Source organism: Tubulanus polymorphus, chromosome 4, assembly GCF_964204645.1.
Source record: "Tubulanus polymorphus chromosome 4, tnTubPoly1.2, whole genome shotgun sequence".
In the NCBI taxonomy this organism is placed as follows: Eukaryota; Metazoa; Nemertea; class Palaeonemertea; order Tubulaniformes; family Tubulanidae; genus Tubulanus; species Tubulanus polymorphus.
Window position 1 is genome coordinate 25,174,383 of NC_134028.1, and position 16,417 is coordinate 25,190,799.

General features: G+C 40.0%; 1 protein-coding gene and 1 non-coding gene across 2 annotated transcripts; both read right to left on the bottom strand.

The window, feature by feature from the left end:
- Positions 1-49: 49 nt before the first annotated feature.
- Trnak-uuu (transfer RNA lysine (anticodon UUU)) lies at positions 50-122 on the bottom strand. The gene has a single exon. It is a non-coding gene; the product is annotated as a tRNA-Lys (tRNA).
- A 1,740-nt stretch (positions 123-1,862) lies between these two features.
- On the bottom strand, positions 1,863-7,571 carry LOC141904501 (uncharacterized). The gene is made up of 9 exons (XM_074793091.1): positions 7,431-7,571; positions 6,988-7,046; positions 6,394-6,532; positions 5,909-6,212; positions 4,530-4,612; positions 4,239-4,379; positions 4,022-4,080; positions 3,109-3,247; positions 1,863-2,463 (listed from the first exon to the last, which is right to left on the bottom strand). Exons 1-9 carry the CDS (start codon positions 7,569-7,571, stop codon positions 2,152-2,154), a joined length of 1,377 nt encoding a protein of 458 aa, XP_074649192.1. The 3' UTR covers positions 1,863-2,151.
- Between the last annotated feature and the right edge of the window lie 8,846 nt (positions 7,572-16,417).

Consider the following 16,417-nt stretch of genomic DNA (forward strand, 5'->3'; position numbering starts at 1 on the left):
TTCGAGGACCAGGAAAAAATACATGTGCATAGAAAAACATAACCCGCCGCGCCCGGTATGGGACTCGAACCCAGGACCCTCAGGTTAAAAGCCTGATGCTCTACCGACTGAGCTAACCGGGCTGCTCGACAAGTGTGCATACGTATATATCAATTTTGACGATGAACCAAGTGACGTCATTTTAGTTGACCGTTCTACTGAGTGTTCGAATTTGACCTTTTAACCCGTCTGTTTAATCACGGTCACTCGTATAAGAGCCCATAGTTTATTTATTGTTCCCGTCAAGAACAGTTTTTGTGTATTGCTAACTACTATGCGATGTTTAATCGTGGTGTGACGTGTGAGTCGATGTGTGCTTGATACGTCATCGATATTGGTATTTGTGAAAACATCAATAACAATTACGTACAACATTTGCATTTATTGGATGAATTCAATTTCATGTCATGTTTCCTACTCTATTCAAAGGACTTTCCAGTCTTAATAATAGATGGAGTGTGTGGGCGGATGTGGATGTGCACTACGTCATCAATATTTGGGTGAAACTAATTGCTTGCCTCTTTTTCTTAGTGTCGACAATTCAATTCAAATTGATTTGACTATATATACCTCATACGCCAGCTTTTCTATCATAGATTTTCTGATCGTTGTTTCAATAGCTTCAACTTCAACTCGTGGACTATTAGACTATAGTCAAATCGATGCTCTCAATACTATCACTACAACTGAACTTTTCGTCCATTATATTGGACTCAATGTGAGATGATTATTTACCGCCAAAACGTGGCCGGAAGCTCTGAATGTCAGGCTCAGTCACGTGGTAACCAGGAAGAAAGACACTCTAAATATTTGGATGGATATATGAAAGCTGTGGGTACTGGAGTGTGTAATGGGTGGTGTAGTGTGAACTGTGTGCATTTGTGGCCAGCACACAGATCACATTGTTCATTGGGGTTTGGTCCAGGACTGGCGAGATTTTCAACAACACGGAAGTAACGTGTAATAAATGATGACTTGAATTGCATGAATACCTACCACCCCTCATTATTGTTGGAAAACTAAACGTTCCGCACTGACTAAAAATTAGTAATAACATTTTAGAAATGGCCAGAATTTTAACTTAGGTTCTATCTCATTTTTATTTTACAATTGCGATTGGTATAATTTTTTTTTTAAACGGCCGTTAAGGCTTCATGTTTCGTCTGTAATTCACTGCAAATAGTTACGCAACTACGCACATTTCAGTGTTTTTGGCAGCTGTACACTCAATCGGCACTGTTCGTGACTAGCTTCACTGCGGAATTATCATTAAATAACATCGCCATATCACATCATCAACTTATATTGTGCCTTAAAACCCTAACAGCCGAAATAATTGAAATGCACACACGATTTCTATCATTGAAAATTGAGAGAGTGGCCATGTTTGTGTTTGCTGCTTCGCGTAAATCCCGCGCGGTGGCGCATCCGCGCGGAGTGGGGCCGATACGTCCAGGGCACCCAAGACGCGGCAGTTGAGTTCAAGTAACATTCGTTTATAGTTCGTCCTGTTATGATTTTCGTTGAAGAGATATATATATTCATTGTCATGAAGCACTTTATTTATCATTTCAATCAGGCTTCAACAATGTTATTCTTCTAAATATTTAGATCGTGTTATTCAATAACACGTCTGTATGACATGCCCCGTTTTAGCGGGTATTTCGTTCCGTCGTGGAAATTTGTTTTTCGGGTATTATTTTCTAGATTCATTAATCATTCTTCCAAAAACGCCTTCTCTGCCTTGTATTTCATTTTGCGTGCGTCCTTCCACATTTTGTTTTTAAATAATCAACGAAAATTAACTTAAGATTTTAGGCTGAGAGCAGTATGTTTTTTATTTGTACATCTATAGGCAATATAACATCTTTTCAATAGTGCGAACCTCACAATTGCGCGGCATTACAAATACATAATATATAGAATACGGAATAAAAAGAAAAACGTAAGTATAAGGTCTTATCACAAATATGTGTTAAGTTTATATGTCATGTTTCGGGTTCAATGCCGGTGTGTCAATCATAACGGCTCTCTTTAAAAGAGAAGACTTTACTTCGGTGCGCGGTGTACAAAGCCATGTTCAGCGTTAAACTATAAGTATGATACTCTGGTTTACTTTGCAGCGTTCTCTTTCATCTTCTTCAACATTTCGTGGATCATTTTGATGCCGTCGTTGCACTCGTTCCAATACGACAAAGCCTTCATTCGTTTCATGTAGGCGTCGATATTAGCCCAGCCTGAAATATCGTATTTGATCGCTTCTAGGAATGCAATCGACGCGGCTATGCTGAAATCAGCGATGGTCAGATTATCCCCGGTAACGTATTTGTTCCCTTTCAGATATTCTTCCAATACGTCGAAACCGTCTTTCATCGCTTTCTCCAATTCTTCCGACGGTTTTTCACCTCTGAATAACTGCGGATACTGGAAAATAGTGTGAATGAAAATACATAGCGATTCAAAACTTGTAATAAACGCGTCTATATGTTGCATCCGGAGTTGAACAGATACTGACGTTTAGAGACTGAGTCTAGTTCCGCAGTCGTGTGACTCATGCACAAAAGTTGGCTATAGTCTTATTACTCGTCTTATACGTTGCTTGGTTGGCTATAGAACCACGACAGTCTTAGACAGGTCTTATATCTTAGCCTTGATTGCAACCCTGGGACCAAACGCATAGTCATCGCTAAAGATTAAGACCAGTCTAAGACCAACTTAGTTCTATAGGCAATCTAGCAACAGATTAAAGAGAACTTTTAGACTTGGGTCACAACTGCGCAACCAACCTCAGGGGCCAGTTGCACAGTCGTGACTTAGTCCAAAAGTGGTCTTAAATCTTAAAACTGGTCTTAAATTGTTAGATTGGCTATAGAACAAAGTTGGTCTTAGACTAGTCTTAAGTCTAAGCCATGACTATGCAACCGGCCCCTGGAGCCTGAATTCTCCGACCAAATGAATGACATAACCGTAACCAAGTGAGCTAAAATCATCAAGGAACTTTTTGGACTGTTCATGAAATTACAATTGGCAAACGAGCCAGAATGCAGGTGCGTTGTTCGTGCGACTTACGATGAAAGGCCCAAGTTTTCCGTAGATCTTCTCCATGTCGAAGTACAAGAAACGATTCACGTGCGCTCGAGCCTGGAGGTCTTTCGGGTAGAGCGATTCGTCACCGTATTTTTCGGCCAAATACATCAGAATACTGCGACTGAAATACACAACACACATTATAGTCATTATTTGAGAGAAGTATATGCAGTGTTTTTATTTCTTAAGCCTTTCAGATAGGTTCTCGGCCATCCTCGGTATTGGTCGGTGAATTTTATTAGACCTTATTTGGAATAACCTTCTGTTTTTGAAATATTCACACTCCCGGGCATAGTTGGCCGTTATTCCTATAGTATAATGTTATTCTTGATAAATTCGTATATGTATGAAAGATGTGTTATTCCAATTTTCAGATATAGTTTACGAGACAGTGTGATCAACCGTTGTTTATTTGCTCTTCTGCTAGAAAATCATTAACAAAATTGAAACGCCCTTCTCGATTGGCGTAGGCATGCGAATGGATGCCCAAGGCAGGTTTAGCACATCCTCCCTCTGCAGGGACTCGAACCAGATGGCATCGCTACACTCAGCCACCGCACGAACCCCTGCATCAGTAGACCGGGTGCGCAGGTACATGCGCAGCTTTTCGAACGAAAACTGGCGGCACCAATCAGATTGCTCGTTGTATAATCGTTGAGGCAAATTTCAAGGAAGAACTATAAATGGGAAAACCCGGGCTAAAATAAAACGGGATTTCTGATTGGCTAAAAATCACATCATCTGAACTGCGCATGTATCTGCGCACACGTTCGATTATGGCAGGGTTTCGTGCCGTGGCAATCTCGATGCCATCAGGTTCGAATCCCTGCCGGGGGAGGATGGTTTAAGCAGCGTTATGATAACAGCGATTCGAATCCCTTGACGACAGTCTTACCTTTCCCACAGGTAGAATCCATTATCATCTAAAGTCGGTATCGTGTGCTGGGGATTCATCTATAAATTCAAAAGAAAACCCAGTAACGATAAAACGATTAATTTACGAAGTGAAAATTATTTGGATAGTGCAACACAAACCAGCAAACTCTGTCTTATCAAAAATATACACGGACACAGGACTGACAGACAGAGAGGTTATGAGGGAAGAAACAAACCTTGATGAATTCCGGTTTAAGTTGTTCTTTATTCATCATGTCGACGACTTTCCAATTAATGTCAATTTTAGCTTCTTTCCCCAACATCATCACAGCCCGACAAGGGGCACTGGGAGGCATCATGTACAAATCGATAGGCATCTTTTAGTAGAAATCGGGACGAATGTTATCTGAAATCCAATGTAACGACCTTTGAAATCGTGACAAAATCATATAACTGGTATAAACGAGGAGAGATAGTTAGATGAGAATGAATGTTAGTTCTACATACGTATAATTATGTCCACTTACTTGCGAGTAATGAGAAGGCAACAGCACACACCGACCTTTCAAAGCGTATAGTGACTGCATGCATATAGTGTACAGTAACGGCACTGGAATTGATTATTGTACATTATCATAAAGGTCTATTGTGTTATCATTGATTTTCCTATGCAGGCACGTCACGTTGCCTTGACAATGACGCCTAGATAGTACGACAAACGAGATATTTTTTCGATTTCACTTCTTGCGATGAGTAAATTTGCTGTTTTCATGTGTGCTGAATAGTGTCGATGAATTGTTCATTTGAAGTAAATGAAATATCGTCCATTCAGTTATGATCGCAGAGGTCCTCGATTCATTGCTGATACCAATTCTTAAGTCAATTCAAACAGGTTTTTTGAACTGAACTGATAATATCATTTCATGGGCGTAAATGGTTTTGCAATTTAAATAATGGATTTGCAATAGTTAGGTTAAGATTATTAACGTACGCTATATTGAACAGTACTTATGTCGTGTAGATTTTCACGACTCGTATCGTACCGTGCCGTACCGAGGTTTGACAGAGGAGGGGGAGTTCGCCTGCCTTTAACAAATTGCGTTATTGATCAACTCGCAATTAAGAATTTTTGTCTAGTCAGTGACTTGGAGATCAGTCGATGGTTGATCGTGGTGAATACAGTACCGATATGATATAAACCAAAAAAAAATTAACTAGAAAAAGTTGTGGACCATCCAGTCTACACCATTGACACATTACGTAGATCTAATGAAAACGACTGTTAGAGATCTTCCGTTAATATCTGCATTCGGGGCGGGCACTGATAAGGGCCAGCCGGAATTTTCCAGCTCGTTGGAAAAGTCACCATTCTGCAAACAGATGAAACATGTCTCATGAGTTTCACTTCCTACTCTCCAAGTATATGCGTATTGGCATGGACTCTATCGGTTCATGACGTCAACCAAAAAATGAATTATACGTTCACACCGTATTACATTTTATTGAATATATTTGCTACAACGTCGAAGCCTGTGGTAATGCTTTAAACATCAAACATACAATAAAGAAACGAGATTAAAATTACTGAGTGATATTAGAATTATGTGTCATTGTGTATCGATCTATGTATCTCAGTACGTGAATATAAGCACAATATTGAGGTGAATTAATTCGGGTGATTAGCCGTGAGCACACGGAGATACTGGCCCGGTCATAGTCCGAGAAGGTGCGTGCTTGAAATCTGGCCCTTGTCAAACAGGCGCGGGCCCATTTAGCACCAGCATGAAAGATAAGCCCGGGTAAAAACCAGTCGTTTGATCACGGCTATTAACTACAAACTTCCTAAGTCGTGTTCAGTGTAAAACTATGTGTGCGCGGTGTTGTCATGCTTAAAGCCATCATTTGCCAGCATTCTCTTTCATCTTCTTCAACATTTCGTGGATCATTTTGATACCGTCGTTGCACTCTTTCCAATACGGCAAAGCCTTCATTCGTTTCATGTAGGCGTCGATATTAGCCCAGCCTGAAATATCGTATTTGATCGCTTCTAGGAATGAAATCGACGCGGCTATGCTGAAATCAGCGATGGTCAGGTTGTCCCCGGCTACGTATTTTTTCCCTTTCAGAAATTCTTCCAATACATCGAAACCGTCTTTCATCTCTTTCTCCAATTCTGTCGACGGTTTTTCACCTTTAAATAACTGCGGATACTGAAAAATAGCGTGAATGAGAATCAGAAATACTACGTAAGAACCTACGATCACTAACAATCCGGCAGTGGGATGCAAACGGACACCGACGAGGTTTTACGCCTCAAGACTTTAGTTTGTTAAAGTGACTGTTTATCATATTAAGCATATTTTTCATTCATACGAGGTTCCGACGACTTACGATGAACGGCCCAAGTTTTCCGGAGATCTTCTCCATGTCGAAGTACAAGAAACGGTTCACATGTGCTCGAGCCTGGAGATCTTTAGGATACAGCGAGTCGTTACCGTATTTATCGGCCAAATACGTCAAAATGCTGCGACTGGAATACAAAGAAAGAAATACTAAAAAATCATGTTTCATCGACCATTATACGCTTCGGAAGGGATTGGAACCAGAGGACACTTAAAAGCGTTGTCCGCATGCTGTGAGCAGCAGCAGGACTCGAACCCACACTGGTCACTCACCAGCACTGATACAACAGCATCTCCTCGTCCTACAAGATACTGAGGTCGAAGGAGCTAAGAAACCCTCATTACTATCATCATTAAAAAAAAAGATTCTAGATAACATTTCAAATATTTTGATTTTGATTTGAACACTTTATTTTTCAAATATAATTTACAGCATAGTGTACAAAGCATAATACAAAATACAGTAAATTAGACCTCGAGGGGCCTGTAGAAACTAAGGAATAGTTTGTATAAAACAGGTCCCTCAAAAGAGAAAAGACAAAAAAAAAAAAATTAAAAAAATAAAAACAATATGGATTCTTACCTTTCCCACAGGTAGAATCCATTATCATCTAAAGTCGGGATCGTGTGTTGAGGATTCATCTTGAAATTAAAAAGTAAACAATTGATAAATGAAATGATTAATATATCTATATGAATCTTGATAAGGCACGGGCGTATAAGTCGTTTTGTGAAAACGAGCCCGAAAATGAAATTCGAGCAAACAGGGTATAGTCTTTACTGTGAAAATTGAAAAACGTATTGAAAAATAATACTTTCTCGGCTGCCTTCATTTATTTACGAGTACGAACTTTCACTGTAGCTTCATCGTATCGGATAAAGCTCTTGTACTTTCAATAGATTTAGTTAACCTTCAAATTGAACTATCTGTCGTTTTGTTTACTGATTTAACATCAGGTTAACGCAACTGAGAAAATTGAGTTCGATTCACAATTAATTTCGCCCTAAATTAACGAAGAAACAAACTTTTAGAAATTCTGGTTTCATGTGTTCCTGTTTCATCATGTCGACGACTTTCCAATTCATGTCGATTTTAGCTGCTTTGCCCAACATCATCACAGCCCGACAAGGGGGACTAGGTGGCATCATGTACAAATCTAAAGGCATCTTCGTAATTCTTAGGAATAGATCTGCAGAAATACAAAAAAAAATCATGTCAACGAAAATGCCAAATTGAAGCGACTAATCATGTCTTAATCATGTTAGGTATTCTGTCAAGCAAAGGTAACTAATTCAACTTACCTGCTTAGAATCCTTCTATATAACGCAGGCAACAGCGTACCGGGACCGAACTTTCTGGGCTTATATACTGATGACACGGTAACAGTGCGGTTTAATATTGATTGATCATGCTCATTACGCGGTTTATACATTGTATCATTGATTTTTCTGTGCAGACATGAAATTTGGCCTTTAGATTTAAAAGCATGTTCAATTCTCTCCTTTGTGAACATAACATACAGTTATACTAAAAATATGAGTGTTGTAGAAATATCGCCGCGGGAGCCACTTTTTGATCGATCAAAATAGCAACTGGAAATGTATCGAATTTTTCTTTTTCTTTTCAAACAACACGACTTTCATTCAGATTCATGCAACCCAGATTTTGACCTTATTTGTCTCGTAGTGCATGTAGAATATGTGTCGATAGAACAGTTGCCTTATTTTCTGTTCAGACTTCATAATTGGGTTACGGTCACGTCGAGTTTTACGGCGGAAAAAATAAAAACCCGCAGAAACACACCAAACTACACCATGTAGTTCAATATTTGAATCCATACTAATCCACTTATCATCACCACTTCATTCATTTTAAAGGTTTGATAATATTCGTAACTGTATAATAAACCGCTCGTCGTGTTTCTGCAGGTTTTCAATAATTAAGACTGCACCAAAAAGTGTTAAATGACAATTGATATGATGTTTTCAAAGATGACGGGAAAAGTTGTCATTCGTGCTATCTGATATTCATTTCATTTACACTAAAATTAGATCGATTAGACGAACGAAACTTATAAAACGAACTGTCGTGAGGTTAAATTAACAATCCAATAAGGTTAGTTTTGGGTCCGGAACCGATGTCCGGACGGCGTGAAACGTGCATAACCAAAACAAAGAATTGAGCTTCATCCGTGCATAGTATATAATACGGTGCTGTCACATCACTTTTAGTGACGAATTTATGAACCTCTTTCATTTGTGTTGGTCACCTGATTGGATGCGGTCTTAGCATTTATGGGGCTTTATCTATTTCTGAAAATAATTAACTGCAAACCGAGCAATACCCTAACTATACCCCGCATATCGACCAACCAGTCTCGATTAGAAACTTGGCGACGACTTTTTCTAAGAACGAAACCTTCTATCTGCGCCTAGCACTAATCAAATCTTGTCACCAAATCGTTCGTGTGACCTTTAGAAGGGTGGCGAAATATTTTTTTGTTGGTTGCCGGCGGTTTTTCGATGTTCGTAAAAATCGTTACGGTTTGGTCTTTACCGCATCAGAAAAACGCCGTAAATCTAATTGATATAATTTGATAAAGAGAGGGATGATTCGTGAGGCAAGGTGGGTTTTTATTGCAACCTTATTTAGTCCTTTGGTGATCCTGCATTAGCTTTTGGATATTACGTGATATAACCAAATTTAACGATCGTGCGCTTCACTCTTTCCAATAATTTTACTTTCCAATTTGAAATGGGTGTCCGTGTATTATCTAGTCGTTACATTCTCAAGCTCTCCTTCTGCCTAAAACACTCTCGTTAATTCGAGGCTGAACTCTACCAAAAACCCCATCAGACCTGGATCAGACATTTCGTTTTTAACATTCCTGAAGATTAGGATATGTTAATTATCAGCTCACCGAAAGATTACAGGATATTGATAATAATTTTAGCAATTTATAAAGCAACTTTCCACGTATGATCACTTGAAAGCGTTTCCTCCTCGAAAAACTTACGAAACGGCCGCGTTTTCTAATTGATTTTAGATCGGTGATTGCAGTCAGGGATCTAATGTTGGTAGTTCCACAATCTCGGGCCGCATACAGAGACAGATCGATTCGCATACGACGTTCTCGTACGCCTTTCGCGGAGATTGTGAGGGTTTGTAGATCTCGAAGCTCTAAAGTTCTTTCCGGCATTTTCAACATTCTAAGTGTCAGGTTTTATTTCATTTTACACATATACACCGGTTTCCTCTAGTCGATCCGAGAACTTTGATATATTCGCACAGGGCGAAAACACGAAAATGTCACGACTGATAAATTCTATCCCAGCGCAACAAATCACCATGAATTGTCTCCGCGGAGACAGGCAAATGGGATTCAACAACATTTCTTCGTTACACCGGTCTGTCGCCGCCATTTTACGTGTCTCTAGTGGCCTATACGAGGCGATGTTAAACTACAGTTAAATTACAATTCCACACAACGAATTCATCGTGTCACGTAAACATTATCACTAAAACTTTACACTCCGAAGTTTTATTGTGTTTCTTGATAGTTTCGAAAGCCGTTCTGCAAATATGGTCTATTCGTAGGTGACATTAATTCATTTTCTCTGGTAATGAAATCTACTTCAAGTCGTCGTCGAATGTTTAACGAACGTTTCTTATACTCCCAATAAGGCGTGAATGTACGGGACCCATTTCAATATATATATATATCTCTTACTCGGTAATTGAGTATCCTCTTCAATTCTTACAGAAAAGCCCTAATAAATCTGGGGGCAGTTCCACAGTTCTGAGTTAAGATTTGACCCTGGGTTAAAACATTGAAAATTAACCAAGTTTAACTCAGAGTTAACTCTAACTCGCAACTGTGGAACTGGGTCCTGGCTTATTTTATTTAAAAAGGCAAGTCCACTTTGCCTCTGGTAAATCGGAATCTAATTCTACTGATAAGACCTATGTTTACAGTTGTTGCCAATCGAATGCATATCTGTTTTATTTGATATATTTCGGGTCCACGTACGAGTTCAGAAACCGTAAAAGTTCATTGCTTCGAATCAGAAAAATATTGCGATGATCGACGAAACTTATTCTATCGGTTCGCGCGACTGAAGCTTACCGCGGCACGGGAGGAGGCTTTACTCGTTGGGGTTGATGCAACTGTGGCACGCGAGGGTAATTCTTCTTCTACCTCATCGATCAATCAATCAGCGCTAATAAATTGAACATTCAAATCAGTGTTGAAATTGATCAATTTCTAAATCGTCGTCGCGGGTCTCCGTGATTTATTTTAATGGTAGATTCGCACGCCCGGTGTTCGGCTCCACGCGTAGGCGGGTCTTCACCAGTGAAGCACATCTACGAACCGCACAAATTGATCTAACTTCATCGTCGAATTGTCTTCAGATATATTCAACTCTAACAGAAAAATGTATAATCTTGCTGAATCTACCAGTAGAATTCCTTCCTATGTTGAGTATTGCCATTGACCTAGAAATGTATCTTCTCCTATTTCTACGTAAAATATTAGTCTATTCTTTCTTTCTTCGTTTTACGTCAAGAACTTTACATCTTTGGTTGAATCATTGTGGAATTTCTCTCATATTCATCTTGCACGGATATTGTGCATCTTGTAGACCTCGCCAAGCGCCACGCTTCCTCTTCTGTTGAATATAGATTAACGCCGATTTGTTTATAGTTTCCGTCGCCGTATCGCGATTGTCACCGTTTTCTTTATGTATATTGTATAAACCCGACCTGCGACCGAGAGGACGAACAGTCGTGTAATTTCGTCCGTAGAAACTAATGCATAAAATCATCAGTACATACAGCCGTAGCGGCCGGTATAAACGCGCTATAAAATCACTTCCTAGATAAATCGCTGCCTTTACGACGGTGGTCGAGCGAAAGATGATAAGTGGAGATGGGTCTAGTTATAATGACTTGATTGCCCCGGTGAATAACGAGAGATGGCAAAGGCCGCGCAGACTAGTATCGCCCCCTAGGGAGTGCTGTGTTACCTAGATTCTTAAATTACCGTGTTAGTTCTACAGTATGGTGCGGCTTCGATTAGCATAATTGGTTTCGTGTTTAGTCAAGTGGTTAATATTCAACCACCCGTTTTGAACCGAGATTGAATTTCTGATTATACCTTTATTGACTATTTGGTAATGTTTCAATCCTAGATGTTTCCAGGCGAACCTCGGTTATCGGAGTTAGTCGGACTATCTAAGTAAGTGATGAAACCGAATGTCAGTCAGTCGGAACTTTAGTCCGGAAATTGTCGACCACGGTATTGAGCACGGTCGCTTGGACTTAGTTCCAAGATGGCTAACACTGTGAAATGCGTTACGACCGATCTATGCATGTAGTGTGTTTGGTCCCGACCACTAGTCCGACTAACTACGAGCTCTCTGAAGTTGTTGGTCGTATTGGTCAGTGGTGTCATCCACGCATGCTCCAAAACCAGTTCAACACTTTTTTCGGTTGTAGTTTGATCGTAGCGATGTGACCGAAAAGACTTCAAATCCAATTTGTCCAAGCAAAACTTATCGCAACGAAATGATCTTTCGGAAATGGAGACTTAATTTAGGATTAGTTAAGCTCTTACAACGTAAACATGGATTCAGCGCACGTTCTTGCCAGAAAAACGAAAAATTTGCGAGTCAAAAATTCGAATTTTTAACGCCAATGGAGGCTGACATTTTTCGTCCCGCAGTTTAGTCGATAAAAATCGCAATGTTATTTTATATCATCGAAGTTTTGTAGGATCATCACATAGAGCTTACTGATCTGCCGGCTATACGATCGCTTATCTGCGCTAACTCATCAGGAAGATGACATTTTTATAATTACATTGTTGGCGTCCTGATCTTTTCAATTTTCTTGACGTTATCGGTGAGACGCGGTTAAAATGGCGTCGTTTTCTATCGCTTAGTGAACTAATTACCGAACTCGGCTTGCAGTTAGATTCTCCTACTAGCATCCCTTATCGCTTAAAACGTCATTTGGCACGTGACCCGTCGTTGCGTTAAACAAACATACGAATCAAAGCCTCTCTTCATTGGTCGTTGAACTTCAATTTTAAATCTCAAGATTATTTTGTTAAAAAGAAATTGATGGCTTTCGAACCAGGATCAGTGCGTACATGTAAAGCCGCTGTAAAATGATAATGAAAATCGATTTACCGAACAAAACTCTTACGGAAAAGACAAATGATTTGACGCTTATTTAGAAGGTGTTTCCATCTTGAGATCTGAATATCATGGATGAAATTATGTATTAGCTCAAATACGTGCTTCTACTGATTGGGGATTAATGTGATGATTCCACTTGTGGCAAGCAAGGATCCGCTTGGTGTCGGTAGTAGTAGTAATTCGGCGTTCCGCGTTCAATTTTTCTTATTCCCATGAATGAATCAACTTTTCTCTCGACTAACCTTATATCAATCATCCAAACTATGCCAAACACCGATTAGAAAAGTGAATCTTATATCTTTTAAGTCGCTTGTATGATGATATTTTGATCCAGGAGCCTAACGTCAATTTCAAAGTTGATTGAAATGAAAATAAACCCGTTTAAAAAAGGAAAAGATTTGACAATGCATTACGAATTACGAATTTACACTACATACTACCATTTCCAATACTGCGCACATCACGCCATCTACCGGTAGAGCGGTTTGCCATAGGACATACGAATGGCCGCCAAACCATGACATTTGACATGTTCATCTTACAATTAAAGATGAGACATATCTTAGATTGTAAGCTCTTGACACCCAAGCACCATCACCAACACCACTACCATCACCATCACCAGCACCAGAGGCACCAACAGCAGCACAAGTAGCAGCAGCAGCACAAGCAGCAACAGCAGCAGCACCCACCAGCACCACCAGAGCAGTGGCATCAGCACCAGCACCAGCACCATTACCAGCATCATCCCCGGCAGCACCAGCACAAGCAGCAACACAAGCAGTGCACCAGCACCAGCAGCACCAGCACCAGCACATGTCATCCACAATCAGTATCATTTTTCGACAGGTCCGCGCTGCGGTGGAAAACTGCGCAAGTCAACTAGTTATCAGAATTACATTAGCGGCAACCACGAGATCACAAGTCATTAATCACGTGTTACGGGAAGGGAAACAGTATCGCTAGGACTCGGGATTTAAGTATTATCGCCGATACGTTCCTGCTAAATGTTTGCCGTATAACCAGGCGACGGTAGCGTCCAGGAAAATAGCTATTATTGTCAATCACGGGGATTAAGTCTGCAAAATGACAGATGTAATCTAAAATGGGGATTTAGGCGCAATACCGAGAGAAAAGAGGCGCGCATATATAAAATGAGAAATTACATGTACGCCGGATATATATCTTGAAAATGTATCGTTCGATTTATGTAAATGCGTCCGGAATTTTTCCGCGTGATTAACGACAATATCGTTGGCTGAACGAATTCGTCGACGACACTGAGCTAGAAAAGAATAATACGAAATCAAATCTATATTCTTTTAATATCGGACCCAAGACAATGAAAATACGCCGTTCAGGACGGTCGAGACCTGAAAATGTTACTACTTTTCACGGTGTTGGCCGGGTGTGTATAATATGATTCCATTCAAATAAAACCGGAGCTAGAAAAAGTCGCAGACCAAAATTGAAATATCTATTATCAAAGTAATCAATATACTTTTGACGCCCATGTAATTCTCCGTGTACAGCACCAAAAACGAGCTTGATTGAAAAGCATCTCGTTGGAGTCATCCTAATGGCAGCAAAGGGGCTTGTCGCGATAGCTTGGGGTCCACATTCAGATTCGATACGGTATCCTAGGTACCATCTATTAGGACACTATGCCGAATGTATGAATCTGGACCCCAGCTATCGTGACAAGCTCTTGTGAATTAATCATGGACGGAGTCATAGAAAACAGCGCCATATATCAAAGAGGGCGCTAGCTGACGGCTTGGCTGGCCGGTGCGATGCATGCAATCATAACATCTTTAGTCACACCATGGACTCTAAAACGAAGTGAATCCATTCGTTTTAGAGTCCATGGTCACACCATGCAGAAATGAAGTAGTGGCGCCGGTGGGTGAGGGTTAGTAAGGCGTATTTTCTAAGCGTCGTTCAACTTTCTCCGCATCAAAATCCGATTAAATGCACGCAGAAAGTAAGCACGGATAGAGGTTTACTCAACAGCCACTTAAATCAAATCTCCTCGAAGTCCCGGCTCTTTTGTGACCGGATTATCTTATTCTATTCAACGGAAATATTGCTCGTCGATAAAAATAATTACAATAAGTTGATTTTGTCCGCGTTCCCGGCACTTCGGTCTTTACGAACGATGCCGACTTCGTGTGAGCAGTGGACCATCTAGTTTGTACGTCCATAGTGTGAATTAATGATAGAAAATATAGGCCTTTTCGTGTAAATGAAGTGTTCTAAGTTATTGAAACAATTCATTTTGATCGATCACCCACGCAATTTTATTTGATATGCATTTTTATGCAGAGATAGATTGAAAAATTTAGGAAAAATATCGCGTACACAACGTTTGAGGCCGTTGACACAATTGAATATCATATTATGTATGTTACATAATACTATTGATAATTGAATTAAAATTCAGCACAAAACGCTCATTAGTAAAATAATAAGTCTTTGATTTTTGTTTAGAAGTTGAACACCATTGCTGCTTCTGAAATAAGTAGGTAAACACTGAAACGATTGTCAGACAAGAATAAAACATCGTTTGAAATATATATGAAGGATGTATGAAATTCATTTTCTCTCTGGCATTCGACGAGTTTCTGTGACGATGCGATCGCTAGCAATCCCGTTGCTTCGCGAGGCCCGAACACCTAAGCCCTAATTAATTTTGCGACGAACTTTTTGCCGAAGCTAATCGGTAAAAGAAAACGTTATCAAAACAAAAACTCTCAGAAAGACTTTGGTTGAAAAAAAGCTCAATTTATAAAACTAACCGGTTGAAGCTTTATTTTGTGAAGTCTGACAGATTGTGTAATGTGAACTATACGCAACGCGGCAGAGAGAGTAGGCTGAATTAAGAGATTTCTCAGATGTTCTGAACTGATTCCGTCAGTGAGTGTGATGAGATAACGAGGAGTAGAATTCACCTGTAACTCTATTCAACAAATACTCTCTTCCTCTTCTTGCGCTATAGTTCACATATTTACCAACATTAACCGCAAACGCAACAAATACACAACTCTACCGCCGGAGAGTGGTTGACTCCGACTGACTCTCGCCGATCTCTCTATGAGCAACACTGTCATCGTTATACCAATCATAGACGCGTTAATCACCGGATTATTATCTCCGATCCTCTCAATACTACGGACGAATAATCGACGCCGTTCGCGAATTTCGTGTCCGTGATAACTTCAAAAGCGAGACAGCGTTAACGCGCTGGAGTCACCGGTAACAGCAGCAGCAACATCACAGCCTCGGACATGCGCACTGAGCGTGTTTGCGGCGGATTTGATTATGTCCGATGATTCCGCGTGCGCGCGAGACGAGAGTTGCGAGGAACATTATGATCGAACCTCTGCTAAAACTAACATTGTCGTGATCGGATTCTAGTTCGATTCTTTCTTTCGCGTTGTGCGGAGAAACACGAATATTACCTCCTTTTTTTAAAAGAAAACCTCGGACGCGACGACGAGTGTGCGTACAACGGATTACAACTCGAATAGCAGATGATACATTATTTCAATATTACATATCTGAACGAAAGCGACATTGAAATAATGATCTGAATAATAATATCGTGTATACCGAACAGATCAGTAACCCTTACCGGTAAGTGTTAAATGTAATCTTTAGATTTAAACATGTGGACGCGGTATATACAACAATATAGCATGTTTTTCCTTCATTTCAAATCCTGCGTGCGTGTGGGCGAATTGCATTAGTTTTACTAAAGGCCCTTAGACTTCATTACCAATTCAACTGTAAGGAATGTTTAGACTATG

What these genes read in the sequence shown, in the direction of transcription:
- LOC141904501 (XM_074793091.1), bottom strand. Translation starts at nt 7,571, where the DNA reads ATGCCTTTAGATTTGTACATGATGCCACCTAGTCCCCCTTGTCGGGCT. An exon ending in TGCCTTCTCATTACTCGCAA is followed by an intron (nt 4,380 to 4,529) that starts GTAAGTGGACAT and finishes TTCTACTAAAAG; the next exon opens with ATGCCTATCGATTTGTACAT. An exon ending in GGATTCTACCTGTGGGAAAG is followed by an intron (nt 3,248 to 4,021) that starts GTAAGACTGTCG and finishes TGTGTATTTCAG; the next exon opens with TCGCAGTATTCTGATGTATT.